General features: G+C 36.7%; 1 protein-coding gene across 3 annotated transcripts in view; it reads left to right on the top strand.

Annotated features, from left to right (window-relative positions):
* Positions 1-12,599, top strand: part of FSTL5 (follistatin like 5) — a 252,130-nt gene that overhangs the window by 182,322 nt on the left and 57,209 nt on the right. For all 3 annotated transcript variants that reach the window (XM_041479939.1, XM_041479938.1, XM_041479937.1), the window contains exons 8-9: positions 4,346-4,507; positions 6,430-6,564. In XM_041479939.1, coding sequence (XP_041335873.1) covers positions 4,346-4,507; positions 6,430-6,564 — 297 coding nt within the window. The remainder of the gene's footprint in view (positions 1-4,345; positions 4,508-6,429; positions 6,565-12,599) is intronic.

The following is a 12,599-nucleotide window of genomic DNA, read 5'->3' as shown; positions in this document are numbered from 1 at the left end:
CACATTGCTTTTTGAATTGAAAGATAAGGGATATAGAATTCACTCAATTATGTGTTATACTTTATTTTACTAAATACATACATGCGGTGTCTCCCCTCCCTCTTTAAGATGTGTCATGATCTCTTCCTTTGTAAGTGAGCTTTTTTAGCTTAATATGTTAAAACATATCTCTTTGAAAGTCAGTGTGAACAGTCACATTAATTATGTATTTAAAATTTTATTTCTGGTTTTATATATATATATATATATATAAAATCATTTATGTATTTATTTATTAGTTTTTGGTTGGTCACACCAAAAAACCCAAACAAAAACCAATAAAGCAAAACAGACAAACAAAACCCTGATTCAAACAAACCCCAAAGACTTTACATTGAACTTGTCATATCAAATTAACTTCTTAGACTGAGCACACAACTGCACTTACATTTCAGTTGTCTGCAGCATGCCTCAGTGGGATGGTTCTTTCTTAGTGGAATATTACAAATATTCTTCAAGGTAATACGAAATAAAAATTATAATGCAAAACAAAGAAATGATGAAAAACATTTCAAGTTGTATAGTTAACCTATTAGACACAGAGTTACTGAGGGAAGAGGAAAATGGCAGCAAATAGAGGAAAGACCTGGCAAGAAATAAACCCTACTGTCATTCAAGAACCTCTGTTCCTGGAAAAACAGTGCTAAAGGGAACAGAAATAGAAATAAGGGATGGTAACAGAAAATTCAGACATATTTCACCTGAGCATATTTTCACCTCTCCTCCCTTTCACATCTCCTAACAACCCTTAAGTAGTCAATTTAGCATTTTGTCAAGCAGGGTGAGATTTTATTTGTTGGTTTAGAAAGAATTGGATTTCAGTTACGATATTTTCTAAAACTTTTTTTAGCAATAATATTGCATCAGAAATATTGCATGCTTTTGCCCAAATAAAAGTAATACATTCCTCTTTCTTGTCCATAAAAATTTTTTAAAATTGAACTGTTAAAAAAAAAATTCTCTTCACATGTGCTCAGTAGAAGTCTGTCAAGGTGAGATAGTTAAATACCCATAAGGTTTTATATGCAATTAGAATATTTCACTGACACAGAAAGAGACAAGAAGTATCCTGGCATATCTGGTCAGAACATAACTAATTGCAATGCCTTGCTATTGGTCCTAAAAGTTGTTTCTGTTGCTGAGATTCTTATGAGTGTTCAGTGATGGCAGTCCAGTCTCCAAGGAAGTGGAGGTCCTTGCTTTTCCAGAGACAAGGTGAAGAAAAGCCATTTGGCTTTGCTGCAGTGGGAAATCTACAACATGAGGTTGGCTACCTAAAGGACCTTGTGTCAAGAAATGCTGAACAGGCAGACATGAAAATTGGACTTTAGGAAGTGTGGCAGAGCAAGACTGGGAGCTGAGGTGCCAAAAAATATTCAAGCCACCGCATGTGGAGTCAAGCAGGGCCTGTTCTGAAGAACACAGTGGGGAAGGCAAGGTCTCAGTATGGAGAACACAGATGCTATGCAACAGGAGATAGAAGAGGGAAGAAATGGAGGGAAAATAGGAGTGGAAATGTCAGGCTTGAGGTGAAAAGTTAAGATCCACTTCCATGAAAGCGAAGTCCTTTCCAGAAAATCAATAGAAACCTTAAATCTCTGATATTTATGTGCTCTTCCTCTCAGCTGGTAGTCTAAGAAACTAAAAGCCATATTATCTAATTTTTAACCTTCTCCCATGTTATTAAATTACATTTTTTTGCAATTTGCATGTAGGGGTTATGTAGAAAAGACTGTCCTCTCTAACTGGGTTTAAAATATCCCTGAAACCTACTGATTTTTGCATCCTATCTGAGATAAGGTAGATTTGTGTATTTCTTGCAATGTAGAAATGTAAGGCATTTCTATGATCTAATGGGACAGCATGCTGAGACATCTCTTGTAAATAGTTGAATAGGATTTGAAAATATTTAATCTCATGCCAAAATAGACACAGTTAATTTTTGATCTTGTTATCTTCTTTCATTATCAGCTGATAGTTCATCCTCTACCCAGCTGTGTTTTGTAACAACCTAAGTATTCCATACTTTTAGAGCTGCATTAAACAAAACTTGGGCGAATAGGAAATACACTTCCTTAATCTTATTACAGTTAATATTTTTTTATTGTTAGAAACAACCTCAAGCAAGTTGTCTCTGTAAAAAATTAAAGATAAGGTAAATAGTTATTAATCTAAAAAATCTACATAGCAGGATTTTTAAATCTTGTTTTACCATTGATTACTAATAGGAGTATGTCCTATCATACATCTTCTCTCTGACACTACTGGTGTATGTAGAAGATTTTTAATTGGTAAGCTTATACTGCAGCAAGTTTTCAAACCTTGGAAAATGATGTCAACAATTCTTATATTTTGTTAAAAAAGAAACTCATAAGACTGGTCTTATACATAGGATCACAGAATCTGCTGAGTTGGAAGGGACCCATGAGGATCATTGAGTCCGACTCCTGGCCCTACACAGGACAGCCCAAGTCGCACCATGAGCCTGAGAGCATTGTCCAAACACTTAATGAACTCTGTCAGGGTGGTGCTGCGGCCACTTCCCTAGGAGCCTGTTCCAGTGCCCAGCCACCCTCTCTCTGGGTGAAGAACTTTTCCCTGAAATCCAGCTTAAAACCTTCCCTGACACAGTTTCATGCCACTCACTCAGGCTCCGTCACTGGTCACCACAAAGAGATCAGTGCCTGCCCCTCCTCTTCCCTTCACAAGGAAGCTGTAGCTGCAATGAGTTCTCCCCTCACTCTCCTCCAGGCTGAACAGACCAAGTGTCCTCAGCCGCTCCTCAAATGGCTTCACCTCAAAACCTTTCACCATCCTTGTGGCCCTGCTTTGGACATTCTCTAACAGCTCAATGTCATTTGTATGTCATGGTGCCCAAAACTGCGCACAGGACTCGAGGTGAGACCACCCCAGAGCAGAGGAGAGCAGGACAGTGTCCTCCCTTGCCCAGCTGGAGATGCTGTACCTGATGCCTCCCAGGACACCCCAGGTTGGACCTCCAGGGCACTGCTGACTCATGTTCAACTTGCCATCAACCAGGACCCCCCCATGTCCCTTTCCAGCACCTTAGTCCCCAGTTTGTACAATCAACTATCGTTGTCCTGTCCCAGGTGCAGAATCTGGCACTTTCCCTTGTTAAACTTCATACAGTTGGTGGTATTACATCTCTCTAATTTGTGGAGCTGTCTCTGCAGGACCTCTCTGTCCTTGAGGGAGTTAACAGCTTCTCCCAATTTGGTGTTGTCAGCAAAGTTACTTAGTATTCCTTCAAGTCCTGCGCTGTGTCCAAGTCTTTAATGAAGATGTTGAAGAGAACTGGGCTGAGGATTGAGCCCCGTGGAACCCCGCTAATGACTGGATCCCAGCCAGATGTTACCCCATTCACTGTAACTCTTTGTCCCTGACCCATGAGCTGCTTGTTCACCCATCACGTGACACAGTTATCCAGCTGTGTGGACATTTTGTCCAGAAGGATGCATGTCTTGTTTAACGTCTTAATTAATGATCCAAATAATGGGGCAGAGTTTTACCTTCAACAGTTTTGTAGATGGCACCACACTGGGAGGAGTGGCTGATAGACTACAGGGTCATGCTGCTATTCGTTTGACAGGATGGAGAAATGAACCAGCAGGAATTTAGGAAGTTCAACAAGAAGTGCAAGAGTCCTGCACCCAGGGAGAAACAACCCTGGTGTGCCAATATATCCTGAAGACCACCTAGTGGAAAGCATCTTGGCAGGAAAGGACTTCAGAGGGAAATCAGGTTGAACATAAGCTAGTGATGTGTCCATATGGTAAAGAAGGAAAGTGGTATCATGGGTACAGAAGGTCCCATGAACAGGTGTCAAGAATTATAAACCTGAACAGGTTTGATGCATGTAGAAGGAATTGTTACTAGGTGTTTTGGAAAGAGCGGAAAGGTGGAAATGAAATGTTAAGATTTGTTAAACAGGACAATTAAAATCTCTGTACAACATATCGTGACTCACTAATAGTACATTAGTCATATTTTGTTAAGAATACTAAGGAAAAATAAAAATCTTATTACTCAACCACCAACTATTGAAGAATTGAGGCTTTCTTCTTTGATACCACAGTGAAAAGAGGTTTTTCTCACAGAATATTTTTTCTGCTTCATAAATATTCTGAGACAGAATTCTGCATTGAATGTCACTGAATATCTGACGAATACCACGTCTGTGTGTAGTTATATATAGCTGCAGGGGTCTTCTGAATTGCTTATAGTTATTTTTCTTAAAATGAAAATAATGTTCTCCACTAAATTATAATTGTTTTTTTTTATTCAGTTCCACCAGTTATCCGAGTCTATCCAGAGAGCCAGGCAAGGGAGCCAGGTGTGACAGCTAGCCTTCGGTGCCACGCTGAAGGTATTCCCAACCCACAACTTGGTTGGCTGAAGAATGGAATTGATATCACTCCAAAGCTGTCCAAACAGTTAACTCTTCAAGGTAAAGGGGTGCATTTATTGTTTTCTACATCTTGCTAATGTTTTATCCATGCATAATTTCCATACTAACTGCCCTTCTTCCATAGTTTTAACAAAGGCTTGAAGTCTAAGCTAAAACATTTCAAAAGATGTGATTTCTTCCAGCTACTCCCCAAGACACATCTTTTTGCTTTCTCTTTGTTAGAATAACGATTTTACTTACTGGCAGGATTACCAGTAAATTCCAATACGCTCTTCTCGATTTGAAAATGTGCTGTATCTGAGTGGAGCAGGCAGTGCAAGACCTGGTCCCAGTCAGAACTGGAAAGAATCTTAGTGAGATTTGGGGACCTGATAGTAGAAAGGACTGGAGGAGAAATACCTGAAATGGATGTGCTGTTTCTGAAGGGTATCAGCAGACCTCTGTGGGAGTGCAGAGACATTGCATACACACAAACAAGCCCTACCTCCCCTCCCAAAAAACCCAAACATCTCAAACCAAAAAAGAAGCCCCACACACACAAAACAAAAAACAAAAAATACACACACACACACAAAAAAACCCTCCAGCGGGAACTAAAGGAAAGTCTTACCTTTAGCACCAGTTCATTTCTATTAATCTTCAGGGCTCAGCAAAATCAGTGGACATGTTCAGCATAAAATCTCCGTGCTTCAGTCTTTCTGGTAATTTTTGATACCTGTAGGAGAAAAAAAATCTCCTGCTGCTCGTGTTCCCTTCAAAACTTTCTCTCACTCATCAACAAAACCAGGATGTGTAGTTAAGATAGGACAGCACTCAGCCTGCTGTGTAAGAAGCAGTGGAACAGATATGGCAAGTGCTTCTCTGAAGTGTTACTTCCCCTGCAGGTGTCATAGTCCCCTGTTCTTTCATGTACAACTCTCCTGGATATTTGTGAACAATTGCCTTGCAGAAACATGTTTCACTATGAGTAGAAAGTTATTAACTTTTCTTCCATTGCAACATTCTCTTAATTTCTCCTGTAGGGATTTGGGGAATTTTTTTCACCTTTCTCTCTGTTCCATATATTTATGACAAATAAATTAAAAGGATTCTTCTGTAAGCAAAATACATTGAATTACATTTTCTAGCATTATATTATTTGAAAAAAAAAATTTGAAAATCTCGTTACATTTTCCCAGAGATTTTTCTGAGTTGAACTATCTGTGCACTTGTTCAAGCTAGAAGGGTGCTGCACCCTAAGACAATGCCCCTTTTAGTCCATACTTTAGAATACCTACAAAGCTGTTTTTTGTATAGTTCCTTCAGCTGAACAAGTATACTATACTTAAAATCCAATAAATCATTGTTCACACAATTATTTGCATCACATTATTTAAAAGACCTTTGCCAGTGTCACCTGGATTTTTTGTTGACATTCCTATGCAATGTGACATAAAATTCCGGAGGTTTCCCTAAGCTTCTACATTGATGTAGGTGAAAAACTTCTATGCACCTGTTTTCTCTGTTGTTACATTGCAGTCACACAAAACCAAAACTAGGTGCCTCTGGTTAGGAGCAACAAATTAAAATTTTTATTTATATTGTATGTTTGGCCTGTTATATTCCTTGGGTTATTTTGTGTAAAGGAAATGATGGTGTCTAGTAACCAAATGCAACATAACAAAAACCTAATATTTACCTGACTTTAAAAAAAAACATAGTAATTTAAATATATATAAAACCTCAGCTGGATATTTGTCTCTGAAGTACAAAATCAACTGAGGCACTCTGAATAACTGTGAGATGAAATAATGCATGTAATTCACTAGCCAGTTGAATACCTTTGGACTAATTTGGCATGCCTCCAAGTTATGAACTCAGGAATGAAAATGGTTTAATTAGTGTAAGCGGAGAAACCCTTCTGAATTTATAATCTGAAAGCACTAGCGTGTCTGCATGTTGATTTTTTCCTCTCCTTTCAGCAAATGGCAGTGAGGTTCACATTAGCAATGTGCGCTATGAAGATACAGGAGCATACACTTGCATTGCAAAGAATGAAGCAGGGGTGGATGAGGATATTTCTTCTCTCTTTGTGGAAGATTCTGCTCGAAAGACTCGTAAGTATTGTGAGAAGTATAAAAATACATGTTGCCCACACTCAAACATTTAATCAGTATTAAAACTATGAAACGTTAAATAAATTGAGTTCGTGTAGATAGCTGATTTAAAAAATAAAGTTCAATTAATGGTATCCAAGAATCACTGAAGACAGAGTGCACAAACTGCATTATATTTAGAAGTAAAATGAAATCTCTGATTCATTGTGTGAACCAACATATTTTTTACATTGCTGGTAAATTTTTGATACTTTCCTCATGAGAGATGTGTTGCATACAAAGGGAATGTGAAGGGAAAAAGGAAAGGGATGTCTGTACAGGGCAGCTATTAGTGTGTTTTCCAGTGGTTGGTGGGGTGTGGGAGGAAGTAATTTTCTTCCTGTCTGTTCTTGAGATATACCAAGAGTCAAAATCAGCCTCATGATGTGACAGTAATCATAAGGCTTGATCTCACCTGCTGAAGTGCCCAGCAGGTCCAGAGCAGTTCCAGCCTGCCCATGTTGTCTTGTGCCTGGAATGCAGAGGAACACTGAACATATTCACTTCTCTTGAATGTGCCAAAGAAATCAATATCACTACTAACAAGCAGCATTCTTTATCCTCTGTTAAATGGTAGTGGGATTTATAAAACCCAGTTTTTCTATTTGTCTTGTATTTTTTTTGTCTAACAGGTGCCCAGCAGGTCCAGAGCAGTTCCAGCCTGCCCATGTTGTCTTGTGCCTGGAATGCAGAGGAACACTGAACATATTCACTTCTCTTGAATGTGCCAAAGAAATCAATATCACTACTAACAAGCAGCATTCTTTATCCTCTGTTAAATGGTGGTGGGATTTATAAAACCCAGTTTTTCTATTTGTCTTGTATTTTTTTGTCTAACTGTTATTTCCCTCTTACCTCACTTTGCTTAGAAAAATCCATTCCTGAATTTATACTTCACCCATTTTTTGTGCCAAAGAAATCAATATCACTACTAACAAGCAGCATTCTTTATCCTCTGTTAAATGGTAGTGGGATTTATAAAACCCAGTTTTTCTATTTGTCTTGTATTTTTTTTGTCTAACAGTGTTATTTCCCTCTTACCTCACTTTGCTTAGAAAAATCCATTCCTGAATTTATACTTCACCTATTTTTTTTGTATGGTTGGTTTGGTTGGTTTTGTCTGTTTGTTTGGGTTGTTGTTTTTGTTTTTTTTTTTTTTCATCTGAGATTTGTTCTTCTGTCTCTTGCAGAAAAGAGATCTGATTAAAAATGCCTTAATTTTCCCTGAGAGTATTAATGAATACTACATACTTGTTAGTAATACATCCAGTAAATTGATAGTTATCTTACTAGTGAGTGTGATTGCATTAACTTAAGACATTCCTGTTTATTTAAAAGCATATTCAGCAGTGTCAAGTACTCAGCAGGATACCAGAGGCAGAATTAGCAGCGCTGCAAGTCTGCCTAACACAAGCCACAGGACATTGGGTTCAGTTACATAAAGGTTTACTATGCTTCAGATATTTCCAGAAGAAATCTTCCATGCAGGAAATTTTATAACCTAAATGTTGATATCTTTACTTAGCTACTTAAGACTAATTTTAACTGTAATTTTTCAAAAGCCTTAACATGGATTTTTTTAAGTGACATGAAAATTACTGCTCAAACACTTCTGGGAAGTCACCTGAGGATAAATAAGTTGTTTGATCATGCAGAGTTTCTGGTAATCTGGTAATGTGAAGTAGCTTGGCCACTTCAATTTGCCTATTGCATTGTGTGAAAAATATTATGAAAGTTGACAAATTTCAAGACCCTGACAAACTCTAGTTGGTATATGTTTGGTTAAAACTTGTTTGGCCTTAACAACAAATTATTTGTAGCAAACTTGCCAGTTTGCAAGTGTTTAGTTAAGTTAGTCAGTTTAGTTAAGTCAGTTCAGTTCCGAAGACCTGATCTGCTGTGAATATGTATTCACATATTCACACAATGCAGAATACTTTTTTCAGGACTTGAAATATGATCTAATAATTTTAGATCTGCTGCCTTAGCAGGATTTGTAAAATCACGTGCCATGCAGTAAACGCAGCTTGTGATAAATGCTTTATTACCTACTAGCAGTAAGTTGTTAGAATGACCATTGGTGTCATGAAAGATGTAAATGAAGGAAGACAGAATATAAACCAAATATTTTCTAAGACAATTCACCCAAAAGATATAGTCATTTTCCTTCCTTTAAAAATAATTTACTCTGCAAGTTCTGTGTTGTATGTTGAAGGGAAGCATTTTACCATTATGTTCCTTGGCGTTTGAACATGGTTTTCCAATAAGTGATCCATGTGTAAATAGTTGTAAAACCCAAAGATGTATAATTATAACATTCAAATTTAGGTGTAGCAGATATTTACGTATTGAACTCCAATATTGTTCAGAATCCCATTTTAGAACATGCAAGAATACTAAGGTATGTACTAATAAAAAAGTACTGACTCTCAAAATCATTGTCCCAACTACATGAACAAATTACAACAGGTACACATTTTTATAGATGCACTTTAAAAACCTACTGCTGTTTAAAAAAAAAAATCTTTGCAGGATGGAGCTGCTAGCATTGGAGAACTGCTATCAGAAGTGGAAGGGCCTCATTATTAACTCTTTTCTGCTTGTTTTTATATTTCATCCAGAACTCTTGTTCATACATTAAATTTGGGATTATTAAGGAGTAAAATCACATAGGTAAAACCACTTGGATAGGATTGTGGGCTTTTTTTTTTACCTCACCCACACATATTAAGCACAATGCTACAGCTACTTTTATTTCAAGCCTTTTGATTAGGTCACAAGTTACCTTCTAAAGATAGTCTCTGATGAATGTAAATGTGATTCTGTATGATCTGATAGAAACTATTTCTGTAATTTATGACATTTTTATAAATTATTTTGCATTTCTCCTCCTTTAAGATAATTAAGCAGACACACTTTTTAATATTTTTTGGGTTCCTTATTAGAGGTCTCCCTTTTGGAAATCTTAGGATACTGTTTTGAATAAAATAAGATCAGATTCTCACTCGCTTGTCAGTCTAGGCTTTCCTCCTTTGTGATGTCACATAAGATAAAAATCAAAGCAAAATAAAAGCATTTCTGAACATTGAATTGATTTTCTATTGAGAGTTTAGTGAGAACTTTACAGTTGAGTTCTAAAATATAAAGTACAATTGCACTGCCTTGAGCATGACAGTAATTTCAAAAGCCACATAAGAAATGCAGAACATTATCCCGTTACCAATGCATATATTGTATTTCCTAGAAAGTATAATAGTCAAAGTAAATGTTCACTTTTGTACTTATCTGACCCATTGTTTGGGTGCATGGGAAAACTTTGGGGGTTTAATGTTACTTCACACAAAAACCTAAATTTTTATTATTTTTGTGTGGAATCTTGCTTTCAGTACATCCCAAATTTATTAAAAACTCAGTTCAGGGCTTTGAGGAAAAAAAAATAGTGTCTCTGACAGAAAGGCCATGGCTAGTTGATTTCTCTGTAAATTGATAATTTAAACAGCTCCTGAGAGATAATGCTATATTTTCTGCTACCTTGGACTAAATAAAAATCAGTGTCATTATGGAAAAGTAGATTGTTAAATAATAAGCAAACCTTTACCTCACCTGTCTGAACAGATTTAAATAAAAAAAACCAAACCCAAGCCAAAAAAAAAAAAAATAAAAAAAAAAAAAAAAAACAAAAAAAAAAACAAACCACAAAACAAAAAAGAAGCCCCACACACACAAAACAAAAAACAAAAAATACACACACACACACAAAAAAACCCTCCAGCGGGAACTAAAGGAAAGTCTTACCTTTAGCACCAGTTCATTTCTATTAATCTTCAGGGCTCAGCAAAATCAGTGGACATGTTCAGCATAAAATCTCCGTGCTTCAGTCTTTCTGGTAATTTTTGATACCTGTAGGAGAAAAAAAATCTCCTGCTGCTCGTGTTCCCTTCAAAACTTTCTCTCACTCATCAACAAAACCAGGATGTGTAGTTAAGATAGGACAGCACTCAGCCTGCTGTGTAAGAAGCAGTGGAACAGATATGGCAAGTGCTTCTCTGAAGTGTTACTTCCCCTGCAGGTGTCATAGTCCCCTGTTCTTTCATGTACAACTCTCCTGGATATTTGTGAACAATTGCCTTGCAGAAACATGTTTCACTATGAGTAGAAAGTTATTAACTTTTCTTCCATTGCAACATTCTCTTAATTTCTCCTGTAGGGATTTGGGGAATTTTTTTCACCTTTCTCTCTGTTCCATATATTTATGACAAATAAATTAAAAGGATTCTTCTGTAAGCAAAATACATTGAATTACATTTTCTAGCATTATATTATTTGAAAAAAAAATTTGAAAATCTCGTTACATTTTCCCAGAGATTTTTCTGAGTTGAACTATCTGTGCACTTGTTCAAGCTAGAAGGGTGCTGCACCCTAAGACAATGCCCCTTTTAGTCCATACTTTAGAATACCTACAAAGCTGTTTTTTGTATAGTTCCTTCAGCTGAACAAGTATACTATACTTAAAATCCAATAAATCATTGTTCACACAATTATTTGCATCACATTATTTAAAAGACCTTTGCCAGTGTCACCTGGATTTTTTGTTGACATTCCTATGCAATGTGACATAAAATTCCGGAGGTTTCCCTAAGCTTCTACATTGATGTAGGTGAAAAACTTCTATGCACCTGTTTTCTCTGTTGTTACATTGCAGTCACACAAAACCAAAACTAGGTGCCTCTGGTTAGGAGCAACAAATTAAAATTTTTATTTATATTGTATGTTTGGCCTGTTATATTCCTTGGGTTATTTTGTGTAAAGGAAATGATGGTGTCTAGTAACCAAATGCAACATAACAAAAACCTAATATTTACCTGACTTTAAAAAAAAACATAGTAATTTAAATATATATAAAACCTCAGCTGGATATTTGTCTCTGAAGTACAAAATCAACTGAGGCACTCTGAATAACTGTGAGATGAAATAATGCATGTAATTCACTAGCCAGTTGAATACCTTTGGACTAATTTGGCATGCCTCCAAGTTATGAACTCAGGAATGAAAATGGTTTAATTAGTGTAAGCGGAGAAACCCTTCTGAATTTATAATCTGAAAGCACTAGCGTGTCTGCATGTTGATTTTTTCCTCTCCTTTCAGCAAATGGCAGTGAGGTTCACATTAGCAATGTGCGCTATGAAGATACAGGAGCATACACTTGCATTGCAAAGAATGAAGCAGGGGTGGATGAGGATATTTCTTCTCTCTTTGTGGAAGATTCTGCTCGAAAGACTCGTAAGTATTGTGAGAAGTATAAAAATACATGTTGCCCACACTCAAACATTTAATCAGTATTAAAACTATGAAACGTTAAATAAATTGAGTTCGTGTAGATAGCTGATTTAAAAAATAAAGTTCAATTAATGGTATCCAAGAATCACTGAAGACAGAGTGCACAAACTGCATTATATTTAGAAGTAAAATGAAATCTCTGATTCATTGTGTGAACCAACATATTTTTTACATTGCTGGTAAATTTTTGATACTTTCCTCATGAGAGATGTGTTGCATACAAAGGGAATGTGAAGGGAAAAAGGAAAGGGATGTCTGTACAGGGCAGCTATTAGTGTGTTTTCCAGTGGTTGGTGGGGTGTGGGAGGAAGTAATTTTCTTCCTGTCTGTTCTTGAGATATACCAAGAGTCAAAATCAGCCTCATGATGTGACAGTAATCATAAGGCTTGATCTCACCTGCTGAAGTGCCCAGCAGGTCCAGAGCAGTTCCAGCCTGCCCATGTTGTCTTGTGCCTGGAATGCAGAGGAACACTGAACATATTCACTTCTCTTGAATGTGCCAAAGAAATCAATATCACTACTAACAAGCAGCATTCTTTATCCTCTGTTAAATGGTAGTGGGATTTATAAAACCCAGTTTTTCTATTTGTCTTGTATTTTTTTTGTCTAACAGTGTTATTTCCCTCTTACCTCACTTTGCTTAGAAAAATCCATTCCT

The sequence above is a fragment of the Pyrgilauda ruficollis genome, unplaced genomic scaffold (assembly GCF_017590135.1).
Source record: "Pyrgilauda ruficollis isolate IOZ18807 unplaced genomic scaffold, ASM1759013v1 scaffold5, whole genome shotgun sequence".
NCBI lineage: Eukaryota > Metazoa > Chordata > Aves > Passeriformes > Passeridae > Pyrgilauda > Pyrgilauda ruficollis.
Note: the sequence above shows the minus strand (reverse complement) of the source record. Positions and strands in the feature narration are given on the sequence as shown.